Source organism: Buceros rhinoceros, unplaced genomic scaffold (genome assembly GCF_000710305.1).
Source record: "Buceros rhinoceros silvestris isolate BGI_N320 unplaced genomic scaffold, ASM71030v1 scaffold2491, whole genome shotgun sequence".
Lineage (NCBI taxonomy): Eukaryota > Metazoa > Chordata > Aves > Bucerotiformes > Bucerotidae > Buceros > Buceros rhinoceros.
Window position 1 is genome coordinate 8,320 of NW_010394663.1, and position 25,380 is coordinate 33,699.

Below are 25,380 nucleotides of genomic sequence, written 5' to 3' on the forward strand. Positions count from 1 at the left end.
TTGAATGCTGGATTCTTAAGGCTTGCTGGATGATTCTGCTCACTATTGTTTCCACAAGTTTCTCCACTGTGTAATCTTGCTCTCTGTTTTAATCTGTGCTGGGTCTCTAACAAAAGTTGCACAAAGACCAGAAGAAATTTTGTCTCGGACATTGCAGTACTCAACCAGTTGTCTCTGTGAATGTGTTAGATAAATTACTTAGTGACAATATAAATTTAAGAGAAAACAAAATTAATCCACAGAATGTAAGTAATAGGAAACTCCACAAGTCTGAAAGGGCAGTTTTGCTCTTCTATAACTAAGCTTTATTCTGTTATCCTTTTGATTTTTTTCTTCACTATATTCCCTATTAAATGCCTTGTACCACTTTAGTTCTCTTTCTCTAGTTCTATTCTTCCTTTTCAGATGTTTATTTTTAAATGCCTATGTCTCCAGCCTCGGAGGTATATTACTTTTTCCTACTTTGTGTGAATTTTGTTCTTCATGCTTTTTGTTTTTTCTTAGATGTTTTCATAACTCCCTCTTTTTTGCCTCTTATTTTTCTTGCACCTCTGTTTGCTTGTTATTTAAATGTGGTGGTGCACTTCTAAGCATGGAGGAAGAGTAATTTGCCCCTTCTGTTGCTTGATTTAAATGGTAGACATCTGTTTGATCTCTGGAAATACCTCTCTACTTCTGACTCTAGTGTTCTACATGGATAGGATATGTGGATTATACTGTTTCGTACTTCACTGATAGGCTACAAATTGTTAAAGCTTTACATGGCTCTTCTTTTCTTTTTTAGGCATATGCATCAGGATGTGATATTGTGGTATTGGGGACTGATTTTGAAAGATTGCAGATAATCCCTGGAGCAAAACATGGCAACATCCAGGTGGGATGTGTGGACTGTTCAATGCAGCAGGGAAAGGTATGTAGAGCCGCATTTTTAACAATGTTCTGGCAGTGGCATGTTAAGCACCTTCTCCAGTGTTGATACTTGCAAGTTAAGGCAAATACACAAGACTGAGTAGTAAAATGGCTCTTTGCCTCATGTCTCTTGTTTGTGTTAAGCAGTACAGTGAATGTGAAATACTAACCATAAATATTAGATTGTAGAAGATATGTAGAGCTGCACAGGAAGATACAGATACGCCCAGGGTGACAGAATCACGGAATCACCCAGTTGGAAGAGACCTTTAAGATCATCAAGTCCAACCATTCACCCCGCATCATGTCCCTCAGCACCACATCTACATTACATTTAAAGACTTCCAGGGATGGGGACTCCACCACATCCCTGGGCAGCCTGTTTCAATGCATCCCAACCCTCTCTGTAAAGAAATCTTTCCTAATATCTAACGTAGATCTCCCCGGTGCAGCTTAAGGACATTTCCTCTCATCCTGTCACTTGTCACATGGGAGAAGAGACCAACCCCCACCTTTCTATAACCTCCTTTCAGGGAGTTGTAGAGAGCAATAAGGTCTCCTCTGGGCCTCCTTTTCTCCAGACTAAGCAACCCCAGTTGCCTCAGCCACTCCTCATAAGACTTGCTCTCCAGACCCTTCACCAGCTTTGTTGCCCATCTCTGAAGATGCTCAAGCACCTCAACAACCTTCTTCAAGTGTGGGGTCCCAAAACTGGACACAGGATTTGAGCTGTGGCCTCGCCAGTGCCAAGTACAGGGGATACTCTCTTCCCTACTCCTGCTGGCCACACTGTTCCTGATACAAGCCAAGATGCCGTTGGCCTTCTTGGCCACCTGGGCACGCTGCTGGCTCATACTCAGCCGACTGTCAACCAACACTCCCAGGTCCTTTTCCACTGGGCAAATTGACATCCCTTTCAAGCAATTCATAAAGACATAAAATTGCTCTTGGATGGGCTTTTGCTTTCTTGAATTCTGAACTTTTTACTTTTCTTGTGTAGATAAACTGGATCAGAAATACTGTATTTTAGACACTATTAGGTTTTCCAGTCCTTTTTTGCAAAGTCTGTCTTAATTGTTCTGTTACAGTAAAAAAAGAAAATAACCAGGTAACTCTTATCTATTGGGATGTCAGAGTGTGATTAAGTTACTCATCAGTTCTGTAGCAACTCTGTCTGGTTACATGTTGGCTCATGTAAGAGGGTGTTGTTTTGGGGGTTTTTCCACTTTATTGCTTTCTTTAAGCCTGTCCTAGTGAGGAGATAACATGAGCCTTCTGAACATCATGCTACAAGACTTATGAGTTGATGAAAGCTTTGGTTAGATTCTGGTGTCCATCTTAAGACATGACCTTTTCATGGAAGTGAGTTCTTGTTTACATCTAGAAGTCTTGATGATGATCTTCAGCCACCCTCTGTTCCTTCTTTTTTGTTCGACTGATGAACTCTTGCAAAGGGAGTGAACTAATGTAAGTCAAAATGAGGAAATACTCTCCTCTGTGTCTCTGGTACCTTGTAGTCATAAAGACTGAATGTGTTTCTCCATTAGCTCCTGTTACCTCAAAAGTTTTTTTGAGTTCGCTGGCCATATATTAACAGATGGTGAAATTAATGTGCAGATCACATATCACAGTTAATCTTACAGAATTTTTCCGCAAATTTGCAAGGTCATCTTGACTGCACAATAGCAGTTCTGCAAGCATTTAAATTACAACCTGTCCTTGAATTGTAAGTTACGGCATATGAATATATAAATCTGTAGAGTTTACTAAGCTTTAGAAGTTTTTCGTTTCTTATGTAGACCTATGTAGTAAGTTTGATTCTGCAAATTGATATTGTTTGCTGTTACCAATTAGACTAGATGTATTTGCACAGTGCTGAAATACTAAGCAGGGAGTGGCTAGGAATCTACTTATTGACTAGACTGATCGACGCATTTCCAGGTCATGGTTGCAAGGGTGAGGTTTCTTTTTACAGCTTCTTCCTCTGTATTGACACACACATTTCTCTTCAGTTTACCTCCAAATTATTCTTGGTGTTTAAAATCTATAGGAAAAAATGATGCAAATAATGCAGCTTATTGAGGTTGCAATTGTGACCCTTTCTAGAAAGTATTCAGTTATGACTTGTAGTTTTGAATTATGTACCTTTTTAATTTTTTACTTTATTGAGAGCTGCTGTCGAGCATTTTCTCCGTACTAAATGGCCTTTACTCTCTTTGAAGGGTCTCCATCATTTTCCATTTGGATGACAGAATTGATTTGTAAAGGAGTTGTCTTCTAGTTATGAAAGAAATGCGTTGAAAATTTTATCCATTCTTGTCCCGGAAATCTAATTCAAGTTTGTTGAGAAACTAGTGCTTTGTGAAGCTGCTATGAAGTGGTAATAGCGTAGCATTTCATTTATGACCCACCTCTCCCTTGGCTTTGAAGGGTGGGGAGAACATGGCACCATCTTTTCTCTCCCTATTCTAGTTTTGGAAAGAAACTTAATTCTGTCTGAAGAATGAGATGGGGGGGTGTGGGTGGAAATAAGTGAGAATTTTTCATCATTCCACAAGAGCATGTAGTTATAGGTTTATATTTACATGTGATTGTATGTGTATGTATATAAACTTTTTTAAGAAGTCTTCCATAGATTTGAAAGGACTGGTTTCACATACAGGGCAATTTAATGTTAGGCCACTGAATCTAGTTTCTTGCCTCTGGTTGTAGGCGTCTTGGTAATCAACGATTTATTTGTAAGAGGGTACAGTACTTGATCTTCTCCTACGCAGTGGAAGCTGCAAGCCTTTTCCTCCAGTGAACATAGGAATAAGGGCCAGAACTTTTAGTGATAACCCGACAAAACATTAATTGTTTTCATGATTTGGTTTGTACAAATATCTAGGGTGGTCCTAGCTTCAGATTATTTGACATTTTCTGCTGTTCGGTAGTGAGTGATAATGTAGGTCGGTACAAGTTACAGACCTTTCGATGAGTGAGAAAAATGTTAAGGCTTCTATGCAATATGGAAACAAACATAGAAGTGTATCAGGGAACCGTTTGGTTTGTACTTTAACTTACAAAATTAGAACCTGATGCTGCCCTAAATGGCCAGTTGAAACTACCAAATCAACAAATTGTTACAGAACTGGTGCTGCAGCCAGGGCTTTGGGTCCTTAGACCATGGGACTCAGAGAAACGTAGTATACTGGTGGCCTGTGTGGTCCATAGGCTTGCCAAGCTGGTGAAGAAGGCTCTAAACTAAAGCTGTCAGGGAAGGGAGGCCTCAATTCATCCCTAGTTTCATCCCTCAATTCATCTACTAGTTTGATGGCAGTGCCAGCAATAGATGCCCAGAGCCTGTAGAGAGATCACAGGTGCTGACCTGACCACCTGAAGAGCAGCACAAGGGAATTTCAGCCACCCCAACCAGTAAGTCAGCTTCATCAGGGGCCCAACTTAAATGTCTCTGTGCAAGCACCCATAACAAAGGGAATAAGCAAGAAGACTCAGAGACATGAGTGTGCCTGCAGGGCTGTGACCTTGTTGGCATCACTGAGATGTGGTGGGATGGCTTTTATGACTGGAGTGTTGGAATGGAACAATATGGGCTCTTTAGGAAGGACAAACAGGGAAGACTAGGAGGGAATGTTCTCTATTTTAGTGACCAGCTGGAGTGCATGGAGCTCCACCTGGAGATAGATGAGGAGCCAATCGGGACCAATGGGTCAGGATTAAAGGAAGGGCAGGATGTTACAGTGGAGGGCCTGCTACAGGCCACTCAAGCAGGAAGGCCAAGTGAATAAGGCCCTCCATAGAGAGGGGCAGCCGCACATTCACAAGCCCTGGTCCTTATGGGGAGCTTCATCCACCCCGATACCTGTTGGAGGGATAACACAGCAGGGCATAAGCAATCCAGAAGGTTCCTGGAATGTGTTGATAACTTCCTTCTCCAAGGGATAGAGGAGCTAACAAGGAGAGGTGCTGTTCTGGACTTCGTTCTCACCAACAAGGAAGGGCTGGCGGGGAATGTGGTGCTTAAGGGCAGCCTTGGCTGCAGTGAGCAGGAAGAGGTGGAGGACAGGCTGAGAGACTTGGGGTTGTTTACCCCTTGTCCTATCACTACAGGCCCTGGTAAAAAAGTCTTTCTCTGTCTTTCTTCTAAGTCCCCTTTAAGTATTGCTGCAATAAGGTTTCTCTGGAGCCTCCTCCAGGCTGAATAACCCCAGGTCTCTCAGCCTCTCCTCATAGCAGAGGTGTCCCATCTCTGTGATCATTTTTGTGGCCCTCCTCTGGACCCACTGCAACAGGTCTATGTCCTTCTTGCGCTGAGGACTCGGGCTGGACAGAGTACTCCAAGTGAGCTCTCACCACAGCAGAGTAGAATGGCTTTTGATGCAGCTCTGGATATGGTTGGCTTTCTGCACTGCACGTGCACATTGATAGGTCATGTCCAGCTTTTCATCCACCAGTATGTGCAAGTTGTCGTCCTCTGCAGGGCTGCTTTCAAGTTCTTCATCCCCTAGCCTGTATTGATACCTAGGATTGCCCTGACCCAGGTGCAGGACCTTGCACGTGGCCTTGTTGAACCTCATGAGGTTCACATGGGCCCACTTCTCAGCTTGTCCAGGTTCCTCTGGATGGCATCCCATCCCTCAGGCGTGTCAACTGCACCACTCAACTTGGTGTCATATGTGAACTTCCGGAGAGTGCAGTCACTACCACTGTCTGTCATTAGGAATGACTGTAACCTCTCATAACATGGTAAGGCTTCTCTGCACATCTAACTTCTAATAACAGGACTTGGGACTAGAAGAAACTTTTGGATTATTGTGCTCGTTTGGGAAATTTTTCTACACACAAATATGCATTGGTCTTTTTGGTGGCAACTGTTCATTGTCTTGAGTGTCTGTATCATTATGGAAACCTGTGGAAACTTTCAGGGGATAGCAATTGCTCTGGACACAATTTGTGGCATACTAATATTATTTTATTTTAAAACCCATTAAACAATAAAAAAAGACAACTGTCCACTCTTGGAAAAAAGGAAACATCTAATTAATATAAGTTTATATAAACTTTTTGGTGTTGGGGTGTGGAATGGAATTATGAGAAGAAGAGAGTAAATGAGGTCATTAAAGAGAATTGCAGAGGGCAAATATTAGACTGAGATGTAAGGAAGAAGATTCTTCAGGCATTTTGCAACTGTGACAAAATTATTCTTGGCATTTTTGGGTCAGGCTGATGTTTAGGTTGTTAGTGTGATAGAAATTGATTTAACTGTCTGTTCTTTTTAATGCGGAGGGTTTCTCTTGAAGCTACAGATCTGTGGATTTTAGGATCTGTACAGATCTTTACGTTTGTACAGATCATGTACAGCTGTAATTAATGGATCTGTAAATAATAAATTAGGTACGACAGCTTAGAGCTTTTTTTTTTTCTGGAAGCTGTTGTGGATGATACTGAAATTAAACTATACATTTGAAGTGACTCTTACTTTCTTTAATGTTATTAAAAGAAAAATGTGAACACTTCCAGAGCCAGAATTTCACAGAAATAGGAAACTGACTATTGCAGCTTATTGGAACTGTAGATGTGCACCTTTTAACATCAAGCCTCACTTCAGAATGCAGGATGCCCGTTGTGCATGACCTATAAAAAATCCTTTGTTTTTGTAAATCTGTATTTCGGGGTAGTTTTAGGCAACATTGCCTTATGATTTCTTTCTCACACACTCTGCCTGAGATCTTTAACATACATTTGGCTTGTTTTGTCTCCTAGCAAGTGTTCTAAGCCTGCTTTTATATAGTTACTGAGATAAAATACTCTTAATTCTGTCTTAGTGTTTGGGGTGGCCGATACCACTGATGGAATAAGACTTTGAAATACTAGTTAAAGCTGACCATACTGCAACTTTTTCTGAAGTCTTTTATGTTAGCATTTATTACGTCTTCTGATTTGCAGTTATCTGCATTGAGTGATTAGCTTGCATAACTTGAGTCTTCTGCGTTAACTTTTTATCATGTAGTATGTTCTCATGCCAAGAAGTCCCCAGGAGTACTCTGAACAATGCATGTGAAATTTCCCCATCCCTGGAAGTGTTTAAAAGACTTGTAGAGACGTGTAGATGTGATGGTGAGGGACACGGTTTAGGGACCCGGGCGGTGCAGTTTGGACGTTTGGACTCGATGATCTTAAAAGTCTCTTCCAACCAGATGATTCTGTGATTGCTTCGGTTTCCAGGATTGTGAACTCTGTAGAGTCCTTTCAGTGTTTACCTAAACTAATGTGGAAAGAATATTGATAATACATCTGATTTTAATAAAAAATAATAAAGAAAGCTCATGTTTACCTGTATTCAGTAGTTCATCAGAACTAATGTGTAAATAAAGAATTGTAATTTTATTATTGTCAACTCTTGCGTCATGATTTTTGCTATCAAAAGGGATGGATGTGGATATGGATATCCTGTTATCAAAAGGCAATATGGATGTGAGCTTCAAATTTAACTACAAGGAGGGTTAAAATTAGAATCAGCAATTTGCATTTTTTTTCTTGTTTGTTCTATAGCTTGTTTTCTTCCATGTGTATTTATGTACATATAAATATACAATGCTTTAGATTGCAGCTTCTTACGGGAAGATGATTTGTATCTTTGAGCCAGTTAGCCTCTTGAAGCAGAACAGCAGTCATCATAACGTAAGTAATTCGTCACACTTTGATTCATTTACTCAGTTATAAAGCCTGACTCCTTTTTCTGGTTTGCTTTTAAGATGATGATTTCTTGATGTCTTCTTAAGGCTAGCATGAATTTGAGACATAAGATGGTCTTTGGGAATTGAGGATGGTCGGAGGAGGGCAGAGACATGTTATTTGAAATGTTTTTATAACATTTACTATAATGCTTCATATTACTGGTTTATCTGACCCTACAGTTCATAACTGAAATATTCCAAAACGCAAAAAGGCATGCACACCCCCATTCTCCAAAAAATGTGGCCATTACAATAGACATTCCTTTCTGAACCATCCTGTGTAGCCTTTATGTCCTGGTGTGTTTTACAATTCTTGTTTTAACTTTAGTTTATGAAACTGCATGCTCTTCGTCTATATGTTATAGTTTCAAAAAAGTCTATGGCTTTTTTAGAATATCCGGCTGAATACTTACACTTCAGTGAAATAATGAATAAGAACAATATTTATTCTTTTGATAGCATAGCTTAGTTTCAGTGACAGGGGTTTACTGAATCTTAATTTCTGGCTAATAATGTGATTTAGAGCAAGTTATTTAACCATGCTTCTTATGTGGAGAGGATTACTCATAATTAGAAGCATTAGAATCTAATGAAAATCTGTTTGATGATATGAGAGCTTTCACAACAATTGCTCAGGGAGCTTCTGTCTTCCTCTTCAGGGGTTTGGTCTCTCCATTTGTATTTTTTTTTTTTTTATGGCTGTATAGTGCATTCACTATACACTGTAGTCGTATAGTGCATTCCCTTTACACTAACCTGTTCAGTCAAGTGGTACTGGTGTACCTGTATATATTAATTAAATAGCTGGTATAGAATAGGTATATATATATATAAAATAATTCAGACCACTGGAAAGCAGTGGAGTAAAATAACTGTAGAATGGGACTTACCATGCTCATATGAACTTTTTAGTAGTACTTGTCTCTTTTTTTGATATTTGGAGCCATTGAATCAATCCTGAATGTTTTTCTGTACTGCTAAACAGTAAACTTAACTTCAGACTTCGTGGTTAGTGTAGTAACTGTAAACTGTAGGGGGAATTGTTATATCCGTTATCTTGACCTTATTGAAATGCTTTAATTCAACAATACTAGTGTTACCAAACACAGTGTATTTCATTTTTGATATATCTTTTTTTTTTCCCAAAAATAAAATCAGACTTGCCTTTAAAAAAAAAAAATCTCAGATTCTGATGATGATTTTTAAGTACAGAATGTTTTTCAGGCTGTATTTTTAAAATTAGTTCGAAACTTTTTTTATAGTCAGATTAATGGAAAGCTATTTTGTTTAAAATTCAGAATGAATCAATTTTTATTAGATAAGCAATAATTTATTTTAAACATATCCTTCATAAAAGTTGGAGAGTGCAGTGAAGATGCGCAATTTCCATTATAAAAGCGGAAGGGAGGGAAAGTAAGTAGTTTTATGCTAACATTTGTGAATATTTAAAATTTCAGACATTACATTATCAGTGGCAGAAGAATGCTCAAATCTTACTGGAAGCCATAGCACATAATCTAACATGGGATCCCACAGGTAAGAGTAGATTAAAAGAGGCACCTATCTATTTGATACTAATTTTTTTATACTGATTTGATACCAACTAATTTTTTATTTAAACTGGGGACAAGGAAAAAATTTTTGTCCGAGCATGATAGGGAATGCCAGAGTGGAGTGAAATCTGTCACTTATTATAGGAGAGCCAGAATATTAGTAACATCTGTGTGATCTTACTCTATTATTCTAATCTAATGTTTAAAAACATGGCTTAAACGGTAGCATTTGTTGTGAAAGAGGGTCATCTGTAGTAGGTCTAGGTATTTCTTTTAGAGAATACCGGCTTTGAAAAGTTGATTAATTTTCACAGTGTTAACTGTCAATACTGAAATCCAAATGTCATATAATATGTCATGGTATCTTCTTGCAAGATTGACCCAATCTATATCCATCTAAGGGAATGTGTAAAAGGCGCACTGCTATTATAGTAACTTTGCTGTAGGAGTGCTGTTACAATATCTGGCACGTTTTGTTCTTCAGTTTCAGCTTTGCAAAACTGCTTTTCTTTATTTTTGTAGAATTCTGTATTTTGCTACTTGTTTGTAGTTACATTGTTATAAATATTTGGTTTAGGCACTCGCCTTTTGACTGGTTCCAGCTGTCTGCAGCTTTGGTCTAATGTCCCTTTGGAAAACCCTTCTGACAATGACAGTACTGAAAGAACAGATGTTGGACTTGGAGAATGGAGATGTATCTGGCAATGCAAGTAAGAAACATGTTTAAAGCAAGTAGTTCCTCTTTCCTTGCTGATTCACACTGTTCAGGTGAAACAGTGTAGTTCAGTGAAATCCCATTGTATACTGTTATTTGTTAAATATTTTTGATATGTGATAATTGTGAGTCGTATTTCCCTTGAACATGTGATGTTTCTTTCTTATTATATAAAATCAGTTGTCACTGGTTTTGTGGTAGTTTTCAGGCCATTCTTCAGCTGTATTGAACAGGAGTAAAATACTGAGGGAAGCCTGCTGTTGAAACTGTTCCATTAGATTCTTCATTCCTTGTGCAGGAAGTAAGGTGAAAGCTGCATATTTGAAAATGGCTGTGCTTGGAGGACTGATTTAAAAAACCTTCTTTCTATGTCCAAAGTACTGCACCTTTGTTTTCTTATCACACATTTCCTCCCTCTCACACACCTTTTACTTTTTCTGTATTTATTCTGGCGATTTGGAACGGATATACAAATAATGATTCATTCTGTTTTACTGCATCTCTGAATGTTCTTCCTGTGTTCATGTTGACTTTAATCTTTGTGTCTGTGTATTAGTACATTCAGAAGAGTTTTTGTTTAGTACTTCAGCTTGGAAGACAATTTAAATCACAGTCCTTCCTGCCATGGGCAAACTTTTCTAATACATCAGGTGCATTGTTCACTTGGGACCAGTGTACCTTATGGCAGTCTCCTTAAAGACGTCTCCCGAAGGGGCTGGCTGAAAGGACCCACCTGAAGTTATTCTTTATGAAGCAGTTAGCACTGGCTGGGTGGTTCCCTGGATGTGCCTGAAAAAGTTTTTTTTTTTTGATTCTTTGGTTGTTGCTTTTTCTATGTGTTCTTTAAATTTTATCAAGGCTGTACTTAAAATCCCAAGATCATCCAAACAATAACGGAAAAATTTTCCTTTGAATACGATGAACTTTCTAAATGAAATTGAAGACTTACTCAATTTATTGAGACACCTTTGGACCCTCATCTCTCAACCTAGTAAGAGGAGGAGTCAGCGTAGATAGAATGCCATGGGTATGGTTTGGAATCCAGTGTTGTGGTTAACGGTAGTCAAGATCATACATGCTTTTCCTCTGTTCCTTCAATAGTATGTTTTGCATTTGTATCATGAACCTTAAAGAAGGCTTCATAGCTTGCTACCTCTCTCCCTCTTTTAAACTCTTCTGTGGAGGAGAGTGAGCTGAGTGTTGTGTACTTTGAACTAGTAGGTCCTGGAAAGGGTCGATAGAAGTTGCTTTTGCAGGTCACCTTTTATGCCTGTGTGACTTCTGGCATTTGTATTTCAGTTAGATTTAAAATAGGTTTTCCTTAAGGGTAAGTTTGCAAGATAATGATTTTAATGAATTACCCTTTGCCAGAGTAGTTTTTAATGTTGGAAGAAGGCATTCCCAAATATCTTCATTTTGGCCCTAGTAGGAAAATGTTGTTTAAGCCTAGGTGGAAACTGACTTTTTTTGATTTACAGCTTTTGTAATTGACTTGCTGTTGTTACTGGATGCACGAAATGGCATCATGCTTTTGTTCATCTGATGGCTAACTCAATTTCTTCTCAGAGTTAGGCCTTATAGCTTGGTCTACATTAGACATTTATTATGTCTAATAAATTCCGTGTGAAAGCATACACTGTACTTGTGCTGCACAATTAAATTCTTGTATGTTCTTGTTGCCATTAATAAGCTTGTTGCTTAGTCAATAGCTTAGTCCTTCAAAACTGTAAAAGAAGCTCATTTATTAGTATTTCCAATGAAAGTAAAGCACAGCAAAGATGAACCACATACTTAGGTTTAGATTGTTTTGGTGTGGCATCTTTTACCAGTGTGACCATTAATGTGAAGATTACTTTCCAGTACTTAAGTACATTAATCCTTTTATGCCTTTTTGTTTTCTTAAGTTAAAACTTCAGGAATTATGAGAATGGGAGGTGTCTTTCAGAGAAGTTGGAAGATAATATGGGACAGCAGAAATCAATTTGAAATCCAAATGATTGTGAACTGGAAGCAGAGCATATCTGCATACAATTTCATCTGTTAGCAGCTGGTTTACGATATTTTGCAATATGGGATATTGTAGCACCCTCAGCTACAGCTTCTTGGGTTTCTCTTTTTCCTGTCTGACCACCGTGATGTGTTGTACACTTTACCCTTCTAGTCCTTCTGGACTTACGTGAAAGCTTAAGTCGTTTTACACTCTACAGTGGACACTTGCATATAAGAATTAAATCACTTTCATGACTTAAAGGGGAAAAATCTGTTTAGCGTTCTGAAGAAGTTCTTAAAACTTATTTTATTCTTTTAATTTCTTTTTTCTCATAGAACTGCTTCTCAAGTTTGTTTAATGAAATTCTCACCAGATGGGGAGTTTTTTGCTACTGCTGGAAAGGTAAGCATTTTTTTCTCGTTGTGTTATACTTATTCAAATAAACTATTAAAGCAAACAAATAAAACAAAACTAGACTTTTTTTTTAAAAGCTTTTTAATGAAAAATTTCTTTTTTATATCATTTGCATATTATTTCCAGTAATCCCTCTATGCATCTTTATATTTTGGTAAATAAGAATTTTGGAGAATGGTAGTACAGAGGGAACCCAACAAACATTCACTGCTTACGATTTTAAAATACCCATTTTTAATTAGTACCAAATTATAAGACGTCAGAAAGAGAAGAGTTCTGGGGAATGGGGGAGATCTGTGGATGAGCTCACTGCTGAATATTCTTCTAGTGAGTCAACATGTTCATCATTGTACCATTATTGTGACACCATTAATCAAAAATAGCTCTTTAATATCTTTTTGTGTTAATGTATCTGTATGCCTATTTGTTTATGTAGAGGAGCATTCACATTCCCCTTCAGGTATATTCGCATAGTTGTTGTTCGTGGCCAGTCTTACAGATTTGTGTCTGTAAGACGCAGAGTCTTAGAGTTCTGTGTGCTCAGCATGGAGCCATTTCTCAGCAAAGGCAGTAAAACTTCATGGGAAAATAAGCAAAAAAATTTAAACATTGCCATTGTATCTTTTCACTTCCTGAAACACTAACAAACTAGTATTTTATTTATAGTACAAAACTTGTTTTTCAGGTTTGGTAGGAGAATAATACCCTCATGTGTCAAAACAGGTAAAAAAAAATCAAGATAAGGTAGAGGATCCAGTGAAAAAATGTGACAAATCCATACGTGAATTTATATTACTTGTTAAGGGATGTGAAATGAGCGCTTGTTTTCTGCATATAATACTGGTGTCTTTATTTGAGGGAGGAGTCACATTGACATTGCTTGGAAAGTTCTGGTAAGGCTGTCCAGACCCATCTTGTGAGAATTTGTGGAATCCTGAAAGATTGTGGCGGGGGAAAGAAAAAAAATCATTTTCAGTCTACTGATTAGAAAAGAAACAGGAAACTTAATGTCATAAGCAGCTTTAACACAGATTAGCAGATGCAGGTAGACATCAGGTTTCTTCTACTGAGTAAAGAACCTATCAGAGACTGCAGAATAATTAGAAACAAAACAAAATGCTAGTATGTAAGGTTAATTGGGACAATCCAGTTACTGAGATAGTGAAAACCTGGTTCGTTTCCAGAGCAGTATTAACCTGACAGAACAAGTTGCAGACTTAGGAGTGAAAGACAGTTGTGCAGTTTGGTTTAGTCTGTTGCAGAACTATGGATGAAAGATTAGTATCTACACATAAAGATGGGTTTGAACAGTGTCTGATTTAGTTGTAGTAGGTGGAACTTTGCTGTTCCTGTTTGCATTATAATGTCTCTCAGGAAATGCTTGAGGCACAAAGATTCAAGGATGGTTCAGCCTGCAGATAAGTCTTTTAAAAGGTAGTTGTCATGCATATTTTCACAATTCAGCTGTATGCATCAAGAACAGATGAGTATCGCACATTTTGCTTAGTTGGCTGTGTTCTCTAAAGCTTGCCATTTCTGATCATTATGCTTGCTTAGAGACTAACTTCTAAGGCATTTGCTATCTTTAAGGAAGAGTTGAAGATGTAACAAATCTGTAAAATACTCTATATTTCTTATCCTAGGTAAACTGTATTCCCATTGACTATTTTCCAGCCTTTCTTGATTATAAACTATACTCTGTGTAATAACAAAGGAACAAGTTCTCACGCTCCATTCCCATTTTGCTTCTTTGGGGTGTCATATTGCTTGCTATGTGTTCTGTGATGTCTTCAGCCATTTACTAGCTGAAGGGAGAGTTATTTCAGTCATGTTTAAGATAACTATTACTTGAAAAACGTTCAAGTACAGGTTTTATCCCCCCAAAAAGTGTTTTGTCATTGTTGGTAATATATACTGTATGTATTTCACTATTATTTTTGTTAATGAATAGGATTTAATATTTATTTTAAAAGTCAAGTTTTAATGGATTCTGATGTTGTAATAGGATTGAATTTTGGAAAAATAAATTAATCTGCAAATAGCGTCTATGGAGGTAACATGCTTGCAGAGATTTTGACTGAAATCTCTTGCATCCTGTTGTGTTATCTTACATTAATTGTGCTCTGCATCAGTTTGTACTAAATAAGTAGGAATAAGTAGGAAAATTAATAATGGATTTTTTACCGTAATGACTCCATTAATTACCTGTCTGCTGAATCTTTAAAATGCCTTTTTTTTTTTCTGTGTTGTCTTTTTTTCTAATTTTTTGAGAGAAAGTGCTGGTCACCCAAACGAGCCCCCGCAATAGGGGGTCATGTTAAGAACACCAAGATTAATACAATATTTCAGTACCATTCATATTTAATAGTTGATCAACAGCTTGCAAATCTAGATCCAGATTAATTTATATGATCCTTAAAGGCATAAGGAGAAGAACACTAGGAATATGATTTTTTCAGTTTATGTATGTGAGTAACTTAGAAAAGCAGGATGAGCAATACTGAGCTTGATTTTTGAGATGTCATCTTTGACCTCTGTTTGTATTCCTAACACTTAAATTTGTGTGTTTAGGTTTTGGGGGTTTTCTGTGAAAGTAGAATTGGTTGTATTAACATTTGAATACCAACTCGAGCCCGTAGAGCTTGCGTTTTTGTTGTTAAAAACTGTGATCTAATTAGAAACGGCAAAATTGGATGCAAATTAGTACTGTCAAGAGAGATTAAAAGGAAGTCTGCTACTCTGTGTGGTGTTTTTTTTTTTTTTTTTTTTTTTTTTTTTTTTTTTTTTTTTTTTTTTTTTTTTTTTTAAGATCAGGGTTTGAAGTTCCGTTTACTGAATGGACTTTTTGTCATCAGAAAACTATTTCACTTAACGAAAACCCAGGAGACATACCCAGAAGTACTTGAAGTGTATCATGTTCTCATGCAAGGCAGTCTTATTTACTGTCTTTTTTCTTTCCCCAGGATGATTGTCTTGTGAAAGTATGGTACAATGCAGACAGCTGGCGATCAGCCATAACCCCACCTGGTGCAAGTCCAGAAAAACAAGCAAAAGAAGTTGATTTTTCATTTGTTTATTTGGCTCATCCTCGATCAGTAAATGCATTTTCATGGAGGAAGACAAGTAAATTCATGCCACGGTCAGTAGTTCTAATAACCTGAGGTTTGTAAATTGCCCCCAAACTGTACAGTCTTCTCAGATGTACAGTTAAGTCACACAAATTGTACAGTTTACTTCAGATGATGATTGAGTTTGCCCATTTTGTATATGGTTCATTTGTGTTTGTATAATTCTTTCACGCTGAAGTTCTTAGGAGGATGGTAAGCATACTCTGAGCTGGGAAGAAACTGGAAAGATAGGAAGGGAGTCCCACAGACTGGCTTAGAGATTGGGCTAAATACTAAGTCAGCTTTTGCAAAATTTTTTTTGGTGTGTGTTCTGATGATTCCTAAATGACCTGTCGTGAGTTTTCACAGTAATTGCAGTCTTACTGAAGGAGTGTTAGCAATTTTGTGTCCTGCCAGCATCTTTTTTGCCATATTATTCCAAACAGTAGCCATTTGAACTCCTCATATCTTACTGTGTTTGAGCAAGTTTGTGCTATCCTTTATACCAACTTTTCAAATCTTCATAAAGCCATTACTGTAGTCTTTAAGTCAGTTTTGAAAATCCTCCTACTCCATGATACCTAAGAGAGTTTGCTACTGGACAGTCTGGTCAGATGATCCATATAGTTTTCAACTCTTAGCTAAAACTAAAATGTGAACTTTCATGAACTGATGATCGGTGTAGTTTTTTTCAGTGCTTAGTTTAGGTTAATTAAAATTTTTAAGTATACATGTAGCACAAATTGCATTTGGAAAAATAGTTAAGGACAGTTTCGTTTTAAATATCTGTTTGGGATATATAATTTTGTGAGCGCTATATAGTGGTAAGATCTGGACAACTGAGAACAGGTATCCACAATATGATTAGCATTTTATATGAAGGACTTCAGAAAGAAAAACATAAATATTGCTCTCTTAACCATGACTAATTCTGTAAATTGAAATCTGTGATTTGGTATTGCAAATTTGTGTGATTTATATTCAGATACGAACATATTGTTGAGTTTTTCTTTCCTTAGTATCTTTAAGTTACTTGCTGCAATTCTGAAAAGTCATAACGGAAAACTTGCTTTATTTTGATGCTGTGTGATAGTAAGCAGCTTCTTCACATCTTGCATTTTCTTTCATTAGTGGTGCTGTCTGCAATGTACTCCTGACTTGCTGTAAGGATAATGTTTGTCGTCTCTGGGCAGAGACTTTGTTACCCAATGACACTCTGTTGTGTGGTGGAGGATACAACAATTGGAGTGAAGCAGTGAACTTCACAAACAACTTCAAAAGAAATACTTCAAGTAAGGAAAAAGTGCAAAATGCTTTAGAGGTAAGAAGTTACTCTGACCGGTAAAAATAAGCACATGTACACACATGTAATTTTAGACAGGATTGTAGGCAGTAACATGAACACGTGCCATAAGCTGAAATCCTTTATACCATGTATGTGCATTAGATGTTATGAAAGATTGGATTTACTTGAAATCGCCTTTAGGAAGGCTAAGGTGACAGCCATCCTACTACGCTTTCACATTAGAAGACCCACTGTTCTTGTGTCAGTACTTCCTCTTTTGCTCTGGTGACTGAAGCAAAGTGGTTTACAGTATCTAGTTCAAAGGCCTAGGAACAGTGTGGAGCACGTATGTGTATAAGTGGTGTGAAACCCACTAATGATGCTGCCTTAAAATATATGGTAGGGGCTTACTTGTTCCCTTTGGAGTTGTGGGATGTTCTCTGGCTTTTGCAATGGGAAAAACAGTGCTACGGTGGACAGCCTTTGCTGCTTTGCTGCTGCATTGTAAACTGTATCTCTAAGACAATGATCTTTACCAGACAGTGTTTTCTAACTGATGGGAAGCAGGGGGAAAATGAAGCATTAGTGGTCTCCTACAAAGCTGTAAGCTTGTGATTTTATCTTAATGGAGTGATATATTTATCATGCTTCCTTAGCATATGTGGCTTAGAAGAAAAATAGGATAGGCTGAAAGACACAACACAGCAAAAAAAATTACAGAAAGGGGGGAGGGGAAAGGAAGTTGGAGACAGTTCTGTGTTCCTGTTGAAAATTAGAGACAACATTAGACATCAGAACAATTACATAAAAATTGAGAGAAAACTAATTCATGTGAGTGTGCTGTTGTAAGATTCAAAGGATAGCAAGTGAAAAGGAATGCTGAAAGTGTAATACCACCCTTAACACAAATTGTGTACCTTCTTGTGCCTTTTGGTTCTACAGCACAACAGGCTTGAACTGTGCAGTATGTGGAGTGTTACTTTTTAATACTGGCATAGTCAATCTTAAAACTCAGTATTACTTTCCCCTTGGAAACATGTCTTTGCATAAAGGGAGTAAGACCTTAAAAACCACTGGGCCCTTATGATGGGAGTTGAAGTACTGATCTAAGCAGATCCAAAGTACCGACCCAGTTTTTCAGTCTCTGAAGTAAGATTATTCAGATAATGCTGCTTCGTTTGTTCAGGATATTGAATAAGCATTGTATATGTTTATGAAAAACAGTATTATTTTCTGTTCAAGTACAAAAACTGTATGAACATTGTCTGCTGCCTGAAATATGAAGCAGTTACTACAATGAGGTACTGTATGGGCACTCAAATGAATCTGAAGGCACTGGTATCTCTCTACTGCAGAGAGAACCTGAACACTGTAATATATGCAAGAAACTCCACTGATGTTTTAAAGTAGCTTTTAATCTGAAAAACTTCATTCACTAGTATCTAGAAAACAACTTAAAGATGAAACCTGCTTTTTCTTTTTGAAAGGAGTTAAAATTACACCTTATTCTTCATGCAGCTAAACCTGAGGCACTTCAGACGAGGGAGGAGGAGGTCAAGCGCAGTTATAGCACATACTGGATATGCTCCTCATCAGCAAGATCCGCATGAAGTTCACAGGAATGTTCCTCCTCATGCAAATGCACTTTGTCACTTCCATATTGCTGCCAGTATCAATCCAGCCACAGGTAAGAAGTGTGGTAAAACCTTGCTACAGAGAGCTACAATTTCTGTTAGTTCTGTGTTATCTTTGTAAGCTTAACTGGCTCAGATGTATTTATACAATTTTTACATGATCATGCAAAATTACTAGCGTGTTGGTTTTATTTAATGCATGAAAGAACCTCCTTCTACAGTAATGAAATGATCTGAATACATTTGCTTTATAGTAATCCTGTCTTTCATTCTTGGTCAACTTTTAACTGGTCTGAGATGCTAAGAATTGCGTGTGACATTGAAGCACACTAACAGATCAAGATTTTCCAAGGTTCTTGAAACTACGTATCTGACACTAAGTGTCTGAAGTAACCACACGTCCATACTTCTCTTCTGTCTTTGAACCAAGCAAAAAATGCCTTCCCCTTCTGTTCCATGAACTTCAATACTGTCTTGCAGTCAAGCAACATGTTAATAGGCATTAAGGAAAATCCCCTAATTAGCTAAAATTTCTGTCTTCATAATAGCTTATGTACACTGAAAATGAAGCACGTTTGCTCATTGCAAAACTGAATAGGAGTGCCATATCTATGTTTTGTATCTACTCTTGATGCACTTCTTTCCTTGTTTGTTTATACATAATAACAAAATAAACTTGAATTTCGCTTTTAGTAGTCTGCAATATAAATGTGCTGAACAGCATACTCAGAATGGGAATAAAAATAGTTTTGGAAAAGAATGGTAAAAGGTTTTCTGAGGTATCTAACACTTGTCTTTAGCCTTTTGAATCTCCTATTGCTTCTATGTTATCTGTTTTAATATTCTGTCTTAGTGCTGTCTTTTGGATCACTTGGCCTTTAACTCAGTAGATTGGAGGATAATAGGTTGCTCTTTAATGCAGAACCTCTGTTCAAAGTAATTCACATTGTAAATCTTAATTTAAAGAAATAGTTGTTCTTCCTCACTGTCAAGTCCTTAAGTACCTCAGTCTAACCAAATTCTCCTAAGTAGTCGTTTTAGTTTGCCCTTTTGAAATTAAATTTAATCTGAAAACCTCATTGTAGTTTTTTTTTTAATTTAAACCAAATTGGTTTATGATCTTTCACTTGAAAATTTGCTGTAATTACAACATTCAAAGTACTTGATAAAGCTAAGGGCAAAGGAGCTTTATCTCATTCACTTCGCTTTTTGAAGAAGAATAATGCTGTCATGTATAAAAAGGTCTTAATTTTTATTGGTGTTGCATTGTTAATTTTGAAACTCCTTTTCTTACAGCAACAAAATCCTTGAGACCTTCTTTTATAGTAGAGTGTTAGTAAACTGGTATTCATCCTGGGTGGACTTCAGCAAAAGGAATAAGCAGTGATTTTTAGGACAAAATTATTTCTAGGCAAATCCAGAAAAAAGTTACTGAATCCAAACACCCTAGGAGTTTTCTGGAAAGAGCAGATGTGATTTATGAAGCAAATAAAAATTCACTAAGGATTTTGTCCAGAGCAGAGCATCAGTTAGAAGCTGGGTAGAACGGTGGGGAAAAAATTTCTTTCTTTGGTGATGGTTTGATGTATAGTCAAAGTATGTAGATTTATAATCTAATCTGAAAAGTCATCTTTCTAGTTCACCTTCTTATTCATGTTTACTATAGCTTTGTCTTCCGAAGGGAGTTCAACAGAATTCTTCCTCCAAGTTCTGCTTCTGCCAAGTGTATTACAATATTTTTGAGACTCGAGTTAACTGGCCTTTTTGGGAAGACAGACTGTATTTCTTGAACGCTCTGTGCTCCTCTTGCCCCCTTATCCTGCTGCATCTCCTTACCACAACAAAATTGCTGATAGTCCTGGTGGTCCTTTATTCTACCTGTGTGCCCTCAGCTATCATTTTCTTATGGTAGACCGGACAGTAAGTAATTCAAAGCCATCACTGGCTTTGGAAAAACAAACAAACAAAACCCCCAAACGATTGCAGTAAAAAATATGTTGTCTCCCAGGGAGTGGAATTCAAGTAGTGCTGCATAAATAGGGAGCAGAGTGAGATGGGAATGTGTATATATGCAGAATTCTAGGTAGGAATTAAATGCCATGTTGTGGCTCATGTGGGGAAATGGCAGTACATCACCTAGCCAGTTTTTAGCCATACTTCATTTAGATGATGTTGCTCCGCAGCAGTCTGATTCTTGCTTCTGTCACTTGATGATTACTGCTTTATTTTCTACACCTACCTGGGACACCAAGTAGCATCATAAGTCAGTGTAAAATAGCAATGGAATCTGTAGGAATCAGAAAAACTGCTTTGTGATGGCATTACAGAGGATGTCATTTAGTCACTGTACTAGTTTTTGCTAGGGTAAGCCCTGTCATACATGATCATTGATTACAGTGTACCTCCTGCAGCCTCTATTGTGGACTAAATGTGAGACCGTATGCTTAAATTATTTGGTTTGTACTGAACTCTAGTAGCAAAAGAGAAGGTAAATTAACCTGTATGGACAGTGTTAATGTCATGAAGATGTACCAGTGCAAGGCCATACTGTAATCCTAATGTAAGCACACCAAAGATCTCCCTGTGGAACAACTCTTGTAGTAGCAGTCAAGCAGTTTAATACTGGAAGTAGATGTTGCTGAAATGAATGACAAATGACAATACGCTTAGTGTATTTTTTTCACGGTAGGGTTTCTGCTTCAAAACAATTTCTCTAAAATTATTTTTTTGACCATGCTTGGTTTTCAAAAATGTCACATCTTTTTCTGGTAGATATTCCTCTACTACCTTCTATTACATCTCTGAGTCTTGGTGAAAATGAAGAAAAAAGCGGACCTTTTGTTGTGCACTGGCTGAACAATAAAGAACTTCATTTTACCTTGTCCATAGAGGTATTTTTGCAACAACTTAAAAAGAGTTTTGAACATCATTCTTCTGAGACTAACACTGAGGAATCTAATCAAATGCATGGCAGATCAGAAGAAGGTAAAAGTCTAATCACAGAGAAATAGCTTCCATTTTACAAAGTAATTTGTAGTGTTCTTTCATGTGAAGTAAGAGACGAGCAATTTGATGTGTAAGCATACAGTAGCATTTCTATGCATTTCTTTCCCTTATGCTGGGAGGACCTAAGTGATTTGTAAAAATCCGTATCTAGAAATTCTGAATTTGTTAACTGTTGTTTCAGAGATTTGGAGTTACTTATGCTGAAGACTATGTTATTTACTTAGGCTGACCTTGAGGCCTTTGCATGAAAGTTTATTACTTTAATGTTTTTAAGGAAGCAGGTGCAACCTTAATTATTATTTTTCTAAAGCACAACTAATTTACATAGCTCTATTCTGTAACATAATATAGTAAATTAATTTGAATATATAGAATTTGAAGATATCTGCTTTTTTCTTGCATACGCGTACAAAAAAGTTTATATAAAATGGGGAAAGAGCATTTCTGATTAAAGTGCAATATAGACTATTTTGGTTTGTTAGTCATTGACTTAAGTCCACTAAAGGATTTCTGGCTAAATATTCTTATAATTTTAAATTTGTGCTTATATGAGGGGATTATAAAAGGCCTGAAGAGTACTCAAATGCTTGAATAATGCTGCCTGCTATACTTCTGCCTTTGAATGTAATGTATATGTATCTGTGTGTACTCTAGAAGCTGATAGACTATTTTGGTTTGTTAGTCATTGACTTAAGTCCACTAAAGGATTTCTGGCTAAATATTCTTATAATTTTAAATTTGTGCTTATATGAGGGGATTATAAAAGGCCTGAAGAGTACTCAAATGCTTGAATAATGCTGCCTGCTATACTTCTGCCTTTGAATGTAATGTATATGTATCTGTGTGTACTCTAGAAGCTGATGAAGATGGAGAGGAACAAAAAGGAGACCAAGAAAAAAAGGAACTGGGTGATGAGAAAACTACTCAAAATTCAAGCCTTGTTCCTTTATCTTCTGCTATTATTGATCATGAAATTGAAGTACTGCTTTCTGAATGGAGTAAAAATGCTGACATGCTATTCAGTATACATCCTATGGATGGTTCCCTACTGGTATGGCATGTGGACTGGCTGGATGAATACCAGCCTGGCATGTTTCGCCAGGTGCAGGTACTTTATTTTTTCTGGATTACACATTTTTATTTGGTGAGAAGTATGATAATAAAATAACTTTAATAGTTATTCCTTCTCCCTTTCTCAAAATTCCAGGTGTCATTTGTCTCAAGAATTCCTGTTGCATTTCCAACGGGTGATGCAAACTCTCTTTGCAGAAGTATAGTGATGTATGCTTGTACCAAAAATGTTGACTTAGCTATTCAACAAGGCAAACAAAAGCCTCCCAGTCTTACACGGTCTTCATCTATGCTTATCTCTTCTGGACACAGTAAATCAACAAACAGTTTAAAACTAAGTATCTTCACGCCTAATGTCATGATGATTTCCAAACATGCAGATGGGTCACTGAACCAGTGGCTAGTGAGTTTTGCTGAGGAATCTGCTTTTTCAACTGTAGTCAGTATTTCACATAAATCCCGATATTGTGGTCACCGTTTTCATCTTAATGACTTGGCTTGCCATTCAGTATTACCACTGCTACTTACAACCTCACATCACAATGCTCTAATTTCACCAGAAGTTGAGAATACAGACAAAACAAGTGATTCTTTGAAGTCTCAGGAGTCACCAGTGAGACTTCAGAGTAGAAGCAATGCAAGTGTAACATCCCAGGATCCCAGTGTGGTTTACAGTGAACTTATTCTTTGGAGAGTTGACCCTGTCGGGCCTTTGTCCTTTTCTGGTGGAGTTTCTGAACTTGCTCGGATCAATTCTCTCCATGTTTCAGCTTTTTCTAATGTTGCATGGCTGCCCACACTTATACCCAGCTATTGCCTTGGTGAGTTTCATTTCCTGATTTGTCAAGCATTCTAGAATAGAAGTAATATAAACAAATAATGCTTTTAAATAGATAATAGATACATTTGAAGTCATTGGGAGAAAAAAAGTTAACCTTGGGTCCTTTATTTCACAAATTTCTAGGCTGCTGATAACTTGGGAGTTGTTTATTCTTGTCTGAAGAATTGCTGTGTTCTCTGCCCCGTTGTATATTTTTGTTATTTTAGGAGCTAATGCTATAAAGTTCTTAGAGGCCAGTGCATTCTTCACAGCATGTTGAGCACTTAAAAGCAAATGTAGATTTTGCTCTGGTTTGCAAGTGGAATTCTTGTTTCCTTTCCTATAGCTTGATTTGGTTGCTGAGCACAGCATTAAACTTTGTAGTTCTTACTTGTGAAAGAGAATTTCCTTATGCTGTTTCCTTTCTGAACTTCAAAACTGCCTTTTGCAAAAAAAAAAAAAAATTTGAGCACTTTTTTTATTCCTGTTTTTCAGGTGCATACTGTAATTCTCCAAGTGCTTGCTTTGTGGCTAGTGATGGACAGCATTTGAGATTATATCAAGCTGTTATAGATGCTAAGAAACTTCTGTGTGAGCTCTCCAATCCAGAAATTTCTGTAAGTGAGAAGCTGTCTCAAATTTTGAAAGTTGAAACTTGATTCAGTAGCTCTAGTTTCAGACTTGTTAGTAACTGGCTGAGATGGTGGTTGAGAATTTCACAGATCCTGGTAATTTAGCTCTGCTTGTAAAAACAGATGTAGTAAAGCTTTTTAACTTTGTAGCTGTACTGCATTGTGTTTAATCTCAAACTCTACATATTGAGGCAGGTCAGTGTTTGGTTGGGAGATACCTCTGAATCACTTGCACTACAAGGAGTAGTTAAAGAGCAACAATCTGTGACTGTGCATTACCCATCCTGAGGAAAAGCTGAGACATCAGTGCAGATTGGGGAAGGGATGATAAACTGCTGAATATAAGGTTTCCAAATGTTTTCCACCTCTCAGTCATTGAAGATGTGACTCTTGTTAAAACTGAGAATGTTACCTGTGCTCTTGGTGGATTGCAACCAGTGTATTTTTAATGCTCGAGTTAACATTTGCTAAGCGATATTACACCTACCTATCAGGCTGTGCCTCAGAAATGCACAAAACTGAGTTAACCATACCCTGATTCTTTTTTAAACAGAAATATGTTGGTGAAGTTTTTAACATCATAAGTCAGCAATCTACAGCCCGCCCAGGATGTATCATTGAACTGGATGCTATCACAGAGCTTGTAAGATCTTTCTCTGTACTAATTTTATACTATAATTATCTTGTTTAGAAAGTGCTAATAAGGGTTATACCTGTAGCTTTCTATCAGGTAAAGATGAGGTGTTTAAAGATTGATTCTGACATATACTTGCTTTTTGGTTTCACAGTACCTGAAGATTTAAAGAATGTGAGTAATGAAGGTGCATTTTCTTGAAATCTTTCACTGATGTGTTTAACTTATCAAGTTAAAAGCTTACATATTAAAGAGAGATCTTAAACATGATGTTCACTTCTTATATGTGTTTTTACTTTCTCAGCATGGCAGAAAAACACAATTACTCCATGTTTTTCAAGAAGACTTTATTTTAAACAACCAGGAGAAGGAACTATCTGAAAAGAGGAACAATTTATCAAATTCTGGTAAAGAATTCCTTTTCATAGAGCATTGAAGACAAAGTACTGTACTTTTCATTCCACAGAGGAAAAAGAACATGTTATATAACTTTTAGCATTTTGAGGTCAAAGACCTTACTTTGAGATCTTAATATACCAAAGAAGAAATTCTAGTCTAATGAAACTCATGGGTGTTTCATATCCTTTAAGAGTAGTGTGCAAACAAATTGTATATAAAGTAGCTTAAGTCATGCGATATCCATCATGTACCTTATTAAGCATTCCATTGCTGGTACCTTCCTTACATGAGGGGGAGAAGGTTTCAAATGTAGAACTTGTAGCTGTAGGGTATTACATAGACAGAGCTTATTACATGATTTTGGGGTGGATGTTCTTCCTTTACATCAGCTAAACACTGCTTCTTAGGCCTTGCGTGGTGTAGTAAAACAAATCCCCCAAAACACAAGTGTAAAACACGATACTATGAGTAGCT

General features: G+C 37.2%; 1 protein-coding gene across 1 annotated transcript in view; it reads left to right on the forward strand.

Moving 5' to 3' along the window:
• Window positions 1-790: 790 nt before the first annotated feature.
• DMXL1 (Dmx-like 1) overlaps window positions 791-25,380 on the forward strand; it is a gene marked incomplete at its 3' end in the record, with an annotated part of 42,647 nt that continues 18,057 nt past the window's right edge. The window contains exons 1-14 of the mRNA XM_010145281.1: window positions 791-910; window positions 7,513-7,590; window positions 9,104-9,182; window positions 9,777-9,909; window positions 12,240-12,306; window positions 15,282-15,457; window positions 16,557-16,746; window positions 18,229-18,397; window positions 21,117-21,329; window positions 22,205-22,458; window positions 22,558-23,242; window positions 23,737-23,858; window positions 24,427-24,516; window positions 24,812-24,914. Of these exons, the coding sequence (XP_010143583.1) occupies window positions 896-910; window positions 7,513-7,590; window positions 9,104-9,182; window positions 9,777-9,909; window positions 12,240-12,306; window positions 15,282-15,457; window positions 16,557-16,746; window positions 18,229-18,397; window positions 21,117-21,329; window positions 22,205-22,458; window positions 22,558-23,242; window positions 23,737-23,858; window positions 24,427-24,516; window positions 24,812-24,914 (2,374 nt within the window). The remainder of the gene's footprint in view (window positions 911-7,512; window positions 7,591-9,103; window positions 9,183-9,776; window positions 9,910-12,239; window positions 12,307-15,281; window positions 15,458-16,556; window positions 16,747-18,228; window positions 18,398-21,116; window positions 21,330-22,204; window positions 22,459-22,557; window positions 23,243-23,736; window positions 23,859-24,426; window positions 24,517-24,811; window positions 24,915-25,380) is intronic.